The sequence below is a fragment of the Frankliniella occidentalis genome, unplaced genomic scaffold (assembly GCF_000697945.3).
Source record: "Frankliniella occidentalis isolate FOCC.00 unplaced genomic scaffold, Focc_3.1 Scaffold100, whole genome shotgun sequence".
In the NCBI taxonomy this organism is placed as follows: domain Eukaryota; kingdom Metazoa; phylum Arthropoda; class Insecta; order Thysanoptera; family Thripidae; genus Frankliniella; species Frankliniella occidentalis.
Genome location: NW_026267229.1, coordinates 11,637 through 20,672, shown reverse-complemented (window position 1 = coordinate 20,672; position 9,036 = coordinate 11,637). Strand labels below are relative to the sequence as shown.

Below are 9,036 nucleotides of genomic sequence, written 5' to 3'. Positions count from 1 at the left end.
CTGTAGGTTGAGCCTCTGTTCCTCTGTGCCTTTAATCCTCGAATCTACTCGAATTGCTTCCAATCTCTTCAAATCTCCTTAAAAGAGGTGCAAGGTGCAAAGAGGTGCAAGGAACGTGTTAATGTTAAGACAACACTCCACTTAACCACCCTGCGCAAATCGATGCGCCCTAACGAAAGAGTCCGATCTGCTTTGCTGCTGAACCAAAAGAGTCCGATCTGCTTCGCTGCCAAACCAAAAGAGTCCGATCTGCTCCGCTGCCAAACCAAAAGAGTCCGATCTGCTTTCGGCGCTCGTCGACCGCTCCGCATAAACTCTATGATATCTCGAAGCTTGTGTGCGAAAGAGTATATGTTTTAGGTTATACACATTCCTAAAGGACAGGGTAACAGGCTAGTCTTTTTATGTTGCGTACACTGGTAAAACAAGTGTTTAATTTTGCACGTCAATTGACATTTAAGTTCAAGTGTGCATTTTCTCGACACTTTGTGGTGTCTAACTTTGTTATACGTCAATTGGTGTTTAAAATTTCGACACTTCCTAGCTGTACACCGTATGGTTCCCTATTGACAGCATACAACTGTGTGCGCCCAAGTGTGCAGAATTTAAACGTTTACAAAACGTCTAAAATTTGCACTCCACGCAAGTGTGCAACTGGTGCAACTTGAGTTAAACATCATGTAATGTGCAAAATCACAACTTGCACACGTTGGTGTGCAAATATTGCACACTTGTTTTACCAGTGTATATTCAAAATATACGAGGAGTTATAGCCCTCCAAAGATGCCCGACTTTCCAAAGCATCGGACTCTTTTGGTTTGGCAGCCAAGCAGAGCGAACTCTTTTGGTTCAGCAGCAAAGCAGATCGGACTCTTTCGTTAGGGCGCATCGAAATGACCACGCGCGAGGCCTGGTAGTGTAAACAAACGGTACAAACTATGCGTGCGATTCGTACGAAATCAACAGCACGAGGTCTTGTCTCTCCTGCGACTCCGGTCAGCCCTGTTCTTCCTAGTGACGTTTTCGCGTACCGAACGAAACTTTCGTTGACCGTGACGCCTTTTCTTCCGCGCCGCATACGCCAGCCGGATGAGCTTCCCCGCGGCGACGAGGTGGGTCGCCAGGTTTTTACCACCTTTTGTTTGGCCTCGCGCAGCCGCCGCGGGCGAGTGATTGTCTCCATATTGTCACTCTGGGCAGAGATTATGAGAACGTTCTCCAAAATAATACAAAAGAATCGGGCCAAGGTGTCGTACCTAGCGCTGTGGCGAGCCTCTCCCCGCGTATGGCAGGGCGAAGGCCGTTGGACGGCGCGCGGCGCCGGGGCGGGCCGACCCAAGCCGACCTCTGCTGTAAGGCCCTCGCAACGACCAAACTTTCCGCCGGGTGGCTGGGCTGAGCTTGGCGGCCCGTCGTGGCGGACTGCTGCAGCAGGTGCTCCCCTGCCTGCAACGGCTTCATTTCCTCGGCCAAGTTGGCCTGCCTCGCGCGTGCCCAGCAAGCAAGAATTTGCGTGTGACCAGAAGCTTCCTGTGGCCAGGTTGCGTTGCTCTCAAAAACTACGAAGGATTCTAAATTCTGAGCAAATAACTGAACAACGAACGTGTTCCTGTCCGCCTTTATCTTCAGGGCTTCCAGCCGAGGGGGCCACCACATCGATTGAGGATGTACACAGGATTACGTGATTACAGGGATTACACGTGAATTTGGTTGAATTTCAGGCTGTAAAACCATCAAGTTTGGACAAAAAGGTAAAATTACTGATAATGTTTTAAAATTTGGTCAAGGATTACACGGAATAGATAAGCATTACGTAGGGATTACACCCTCGTCTGTCACCTAGAAAAATGTTTTCTTATTTCAAGAACATTTTGACCTAAGATCAATTTTACTCTTGACACAAGATGATATTATCTTTCGTTTAAGAAAATTTTTCTTACTTGAAAGAAAAAATCGTCTTGGTAACAAGAAAAAAAAATAATCTTGGGTCACTTCTAGTACAAATGTACTTGAAACAAGAAATCATTTTTCTGGGTATCCGTAAAAAAAAATATATTTTGTCCACCTCGCATGACGGTAAAAACAATGTTTGATAATTCGAGGAAAAAAAGGGAAAACTTTAAGAAACTCTCAAAATTTGAGGAACTCCTTAGATCTTAAGGAAATCTCAAAATATGTGGTTTGAGCTAGTTTGAGACTACCTTCAGATTTAAGGAGGTTGTTTCTCAAACCACTCAAACATTTCCCCCTTCCTGGAAAAATCAGACATTGGTCTTACCGTAATCAGCGTTGCGTTCACGAAGTATTCACGTCAATTTAGTTACGGACTCGCTCACGGCTCATTTAGAGCAAGCATCAGAAGACATCAGACACCATTTATTATCCAAATTTATTTGAAGTAAATAACACAAATGACCGTTGCCGTACCAAAAAATAATCGCAAGCGAAGCAAGCGCGGAAAAATGAGTTAATGTTTTTGCGCTGAAATTTTGCGAGCGAAGTAACTCAAAATCTTCTGAACCATTGTGGCATCAAAATACCCGTTAGGGTGCCCAAATGTGCTTTCACTTAGATGCCTCATTGGGGCGAAATTTGGCGCAATAGGTGCCCTCGAAGCACCCAAAAAGTGAAAAAAGTGAGTACAGTAAGTCGCTGAAAGCCGCATTTAAGCAAATATTTCAAGAGAACAATGATTGTGGTCCTCCCTCTAAGTCGACCGACTGGTGTTCATGTTCTGTCCCGCGCAGGTCTGCCCCGGGCAGCTACCGCGCCCCCAATGTCCAGCCAATAAATTTATGACACGATAAAAAAACACTGAGGGCAATATAGCCCAGGGCTTGCTTTGTTGTGGCGCAGTTTAGCTCCCTGGTGCCGATTATCGGCAGAGCTGCCTTGGCCAAACAGGGACAGGTGTCGGCAAGTGGTCTTTGATTAGAGAGATGGAATTATCTTTTTACAAATTTAAAATTCTTATTCGAAACTTCACAGAGATTTAAAGACCGTGGACACAATAAATCCTGATGCATTCTGTTGTGCAATTGCTTAAACACGCAGAATTTTATCGAGCTATAATGTTATGCACAATTTTATGCAACAATGTACAGTTTTGGACATAATTATGCACAACTTGTACATAATTGTGCAAAATCTTTGTGTGCATATGTATGGCCATATAAAATTCTGCTTTTTTATGCACAATAAAATGAATAAGGGCTTAGTGTGAAAAGACTTGAGCACACAAAAAGAGAGCTGATGAATTTTACGTCGACTGTTGTCTGTATAACCAAATAATTAGCTGTGTCACCAAGTCATACGCAAAGTAAAATGGCACTACCGCTGCGCTGAACAAGGAGCGCATAAGCCGCCGCGCCCCTCCCACCCTGGCTCTTTTTTCTTCCCCTTTAGGCTTTGGACTCTGGGAATCCTTTCCTTTCGCGTGTCTTCCTACCAAAGGCGGAGTATTTGTGTTAGACTTATCCTTAGTTTCTCTCTTCCTTCCCTTCCGGACCGGAGAGGATTTTCGCCCCCCCCCCCTTTCCCCCACTCCGACTCCCCTTACGCTGCCAAGTTGCCGGGCGTCACCGGGCCGTCGCGCGCGCCGGCCTCGGCTCTGTTCTGCTCCGCTCTAAATCTTTTCGACTCGTCTGGTTTCTTCGCAAAGACCTGGCGCCATTGTGCGCTGTAATGAACTCGGCCCTGATGATTTCCCCTGTTCCATTTCGATGCTGCCTTGAATGGCCGGGCAGCTTCAACCAAACGAGGTTCCGCTATTCGATTTGAGAGGGCCGCGTGGGGTTGGAGTGGAGCGCGCAGCCAAAGCCTAGACAGGTGGCCAGACAGCCAGCAGGCAATCGGCCAGGGTTTTCTCCGTACCCCTACGTGGTTGTCTGCCTGTCCGCCGAAGGCACTCCTGTCCGTCCGTCTGTTCGCCGGCCGGCTAGTGTGTGGCCGTAGCAAGCCTGGCTGGGGCGGGGCCGACCTGCGTGGCTGGACAACGCGCTCTGAATCCCAATGAGCGCCAGACGACCCTCCTACCCAGGGAATGATGGTTTCCTATGGCGTTCGAAAAAAAATGGGGAGGGGGGGAAGAGGGGGTCAGGACAGAAAAAAAAACCTTCACATAGAGAAGAAAAATGGTCGTTACCGCTGAAGCTTTCCCCCCTTGCTATAAATTTTCTGATCCGCTGCTTTCGTGACCAACAGATGTGATCACTCGAAGATAGAACAATCCCTTCATGTTCACGCGAGATTCGAGGGAGGTGTTCCTTTTCTGTCATGCCCTCAACCCTGCTTCCCTCATTACAAGAGGTACAAGAGGAGATCGACCACGACACTGTCCCTGAGCACGGGCTTGACAGTCATGTAGGTTGTCCGACGCATTCCTTTTTCTAAAGATGATACGGCTACTCTCGCCAGCCCCGAGCCATCGTTTTCTTTCGACAGCGGTTGATAGGAACCATCAATAAATCTCGACGTTTTACCCTCCATTACTTTTCATTACGTCCACGGAATATAAGTGACTCGTTTGGACGTGACTGGGGTGTAAGTCGAGCGCAGTATAATCTTTTAAGCACCAGATTGTCAGAGCGCGCTGATCGGGCTGCGCGCTTTGATGGGGACGGGCGCGCTAGCCCCCCTTTCATTTGTTACAAGCGCCCTTGTGTTGGACGGGCGCATCGTGGGCTGAGCGTTGCGAGACACTGTGAGTCTGTCGGCCCAACCTCGAAACAGACGTGAGGCACGTCATTCTGACCTCTGTGTGTCCGCGCGAAACTGCACGGGCTTTGAGGCTGGATCAAGTCTGACCTTTAGAGGACGCGCAGAGCGGCCCGACCCAGGGCCCAGGGCCCAGGCAACGTCCGTCTCGTCTCCCATTTATGTTATACGCCGCAGGCCGCTGACCAGAGATGGGGGACGGGCTGGAAATAATGTGGAGGACTGCTTGTCTCGTTTCCCTCTTGAGGATGCAAACCAAGTGGTTTTAAAGAGGGCAAGGCCCCTTTCGGGGCCCATCATCTTTCCATAACCCCATCCCCGATCTGGACTGCGGTGTCCGCTTTCTTGCCACGCGGCTGATCCAGCGTCGCTTTCTGTTGCAGGGGAGCGTGAGCTTTACGGACCAGGAGAAGAAGCTGCTGGACCTGAGCATCACGACGACGGCGACGGAGCGGCACTCGCAGGGCGCGCCCTCGTCCATCGGGAGCCGGGAAATGCTCGGGTCCTCGCCAGACCTGGAGCTAAGGCCGCTCCCGCTGCCTGACCCACCGCTCCACATCACCATCGAGAGCCACTCGGAGAACATGGCCGTCTTCCCGCCGCCACCAGGTGGGTACCGGCAGGGCCTCGGCGAGCACTGTGTAGAGACATTGGGCGCGGTCCGCTGGCTGAGCGCAGCTGCGCAGCGGGGTGGGCTCCAGCCCCGAGACAAACGGCCGTCGGGGAGCAGGGCCTCCGTTCAGCTCGACTATTCCCTCGGTTTAAGGTGAATACTTGAGCGCGCCCCGGGGTCGGCAATCCACAACCAAAGTCATTGAAGCAGTTATGCCCCCCGGCCCCAGCTCCCGCAGTGGTGGGGGTGGCCTGGACCCCGCCTCAAGAATTTAAATACACACCGGGCGGCATTTAAATTTATCGCCATGACTTTTGGCTGGCCGTTATGCCCGGTTGGGCAAGAAAACGCGTGCAGCGATATTGCGAGGAATTATTGTCGGGCCCTTATTGCGGGCAATGCGGCCGAGGCCGACCAGCTGCGCGCCTCGCCCGCGGCCCCGAGCGGCAATCTCTGCGCAAACACAGCCTCAAAGGCAGGGGGAAAACGTTTGGCCGAGTAGGTGATCAGTCAAACACAACATCGCGGGGGAGAGTAGAGGAGGGGGGGCAGAGGTGGGGCGTGGCCTCTGCTACTGTTCGCCGAATTCAGATACAGTAGTGTTTTATGGCCCGAGTATTTGCATTCGGAATCGCCCCGGGGAGTGCTTCCAGCGGCCCCGTTAAGTACCCACCGTCTACCGTGCCCCCGGCGGCGGCGCGCGACGCGCCGGTATACCGGCACTGTCCCTCAATTATCCAACTTATCGCAGGTACCCGAGCTCCAGCCCGCTGAGAACAGGTTGAGGGGGTAGGCCCTGAATAGTTCTGAACACGACTGGGGAGGAAGTTTTACGTGTTAAACACTATTTTAGTTGATTTGGATGAGGTCCAGGAAGCATTTTGCGCCTGTGTTGGCTTGGGTCTCGTCGGGCACAAAGTACCAGATCTGCGCCCCTGGGCACATCGTCAACTATTTGCGGACGCTTCAGTGTGGGGCTGAGAAGGGAGAGGTGCATAGTGTGTTTGATATGTTTCGAGGCCAGGAGCAGCTTGCTACCCCTGCACTTGACTGACGAGGACTGGGTAAGGAGAGGGAGGGAGTTGAAGCACACCAACTCTGCCTGGGCACTTAGCACGCGCCGCCAGCCCTCGCTCAAACTTGCCCCAGCGAAGCGAATCTGTAAAGAAGGGGGGGGGGAGAAACGCAGAAACTGATAAGCCGCAGGAAACTGCTTGTTACTGCTTTCTGATCACTGACCGGCTGTCTTTTCCTCTGCGCAGAGTTCTCGTCGAGTGTGCTGCCTACGAGCGCGTTCGGCAACATCTTCATCTCGGTGTCGGTGAGCCAGGAGCCGGGCCATCCCGGCAGCCATCCCGGCGGCATGATGAGCGCCGTGCCCGCGGCCCTCAGCGACATCAAGCGCTTCCCGGACCTGCTCGAGTTCCCGCACCGCGCCGTGCTGCCCGCGGGCATGGGGCCAGGGCTGCCGACGGGCATCGTCAAGAGCGTGAGCGTGGCCACGGGCCCGGACCAGCCTTACGTGCCCATGAGCCTGTCGACGCCCAGCCTGGCGTTCGCCACGCTGCCGCGCCGCCATCTCCGTGCCAAGGAGACCGACGTGTCGGTGGGTGGCCGCGCCGTGCCGCACTACGACAACATGGGACCGCGAGTGACCGCCAACGGCAGCTCGACTCTGTCGCTGCCCGACGAGGACCAGCTCGAGGCCACCGTCTGCTCCCGGGCCAACTCGAGGGTCGGGTCCCAGGACTTGCCGCCCCCGCCGCCGCCACCCCACTGCACGTCCATGTCCGAGTACGTGGCGCTGTGAGCCGCGACTGCGAGAGACGATGTGTGTGGATGTGAAAAGAGATGATCGTGTGATGGTGAACTCTTCGGCGTGCTTGCGACTTGAAAGCCTCTGGTCTTGACGGAAGCCTCCGCCACATGTCTGGAGAACGGTCTACTGTCGCGCTGCGCTAGTGATCGCCTGTGCGTTGGTGCTGTGGACGTTTCCGTGTATCGAGATTTTTTTACCCGAGCTCAGTGATAAACGTAGCGTGGTTAACCTCTGCTACATGTTACGATACTTTGAGTGTGTGACCCTTTTAACTTTGCTGGTTTTGTTACTGTTTGCCTAGTTTATCGGGAAGAATAGTGCGATGGGAAATTGTGAAATCTTAGTGAGACACTGGGCATTGTGACTGTAATGTCTTTGAGAGCTGCTCTTTTTAAATATACGTTTGAATCATGCATAATTTACTTTATTTGCACGGTTTTGCAGAATTAGTTGTTTTATTCACCCTACATTTGAGTCTTTTACTGTAATAGTTTCGTTATACTGACAATCAATCTAAAAGCTGGAGTTTTGTTTTTCTTTGTATTCATTGTTGCCGTTAAGACTTGTTGTTGAGTCTCATATTATACTTTTAGCATGTTTGAAACATTATTACACCCACATTTTATCAATGCACCACACAAGCTGCGCGTACACCATGTCTAACGCGCTGAGTTGACATATTGTTGAAGTGCGAATTTTGTCTGCACAGGCTTGTGCAATACGACGCATCCGAGCAACAAAGGCGGATAAAAAAGCGGTCGCTGAACAACGGCGGATCAGAAAGCGGTCGCTGAACAACGACGGATCAGAAAACGGTCGCTGAACATCGACGGATCTGCTTTTTGCTGATCTCTGCATACTTGACTTTGGAGGCCTCTTACTCTCCTTACAGATATCGCATCGTGTTGGGCGTTGTCTCTGTTTATTCACGAGATGATGACAATTAAAATGATGTTTTACTGCAAACGATACAACGTCTCTGCGATGAGCGGGAGGCCTCCAAAGTCAAATATATCGAGATCAGCCAAAAGCAGATCCGTCGTTGTTCAGCGACCGTTTTCTGATCCGTCGATGTTCAGCGACCGCTTTCTGATCCGTCATTGTTCAGCGACCGCTTTTTTATCCGCCTTTGTTGCACGGATGCGTCGAATATCTATACTGCCATGTGGATTGAAGCGTTAATTCTCAATTTTTTTAAAGCCAACAAAATACTTTCGCATTTTGAAACTTTTATTTCACTTTTCTTTTATTATAGCTTGAACCAATTTGATTCTGTGGTCAGTTTTCACAACAATAAATAAATAACTGATCCTTCGATATAAAATGCCCCAAACTGACTTCTGTGTGGCATCTGTTTTATTTACACAGAGGCTCCATATGTGTGCAGCGCAGCTCTCTACGTTAGTAATGCATTTATTTTTGTGTCCTCAGTGTGCCATGTCATTTTATAAGACTAAGTCATCAGAATTCAAAGCGTGACAACTTCGGCAATTTATCATGAAAACTTTAGGTTGATCTGTAATCATTGCATCATAATAAAAGTATTTTCGAAATCTTGGTGATTGAACGTAATGGTCTGCACAAATTTGTATTCTAAAAGAGGTTGAAGAAAGAAATAAATTATAGATAGGAAAATAAATGAGTTGAGTTTTCAATTATATTTCCCCTTCTTTCCAATTTTTTTCCGGATTTGTGCTTGACCTGGTCAGAGGCACGCGAAAAAGTGTTCTGAATCCTTTCATACTTTACTTATAGAAGTATTAATTTTGGTTCCGGCGGGGTAGAGGGGCGAAAGCTCTCTTGAGCTCCGACCAGAGGTACTGGCCCTATGGCAATAGGCTCGCTGGCAGCAGCGACAAATTGTGACGCCGGGAAGCGGAAATGGCGC

At 50.4% G+C, this 9,036-nt stretch overlaps 1 protein-coding gene across 1 annotated transcript in view; it reads left to right on the top strand.

Moving 5' to 3' along the window:
- The window catches only part of LOC113202916 (leucine-rich repeat and immunoglobulin-like domain-containing nogo receptor-interacting protein 3), a 23,354-nt gene extending 14,567 nt beyond the window's left edge, over window positions 1–8,787 (top strand). Inside the window, exons 3-4 of the mRNA XM_052269712.1 lie at window positions 5,100–5,325; window positions 6,592–8,787. Of these exons, the coding sequence (XP_052125672.1) occupies window positions 5,100–5,325; window positions 6,592–7,139 (774 nt within the window). The 3' untranslated portion in view covers window positions 7,140–8,787. The remainder of the gene's footprint in view (window positions 1–5,099; window positions 5,326–6,591) is intronic.
- The last annotated feature ends 249 nt before the right edge of the window (window positions 8,788–9,036 follow it).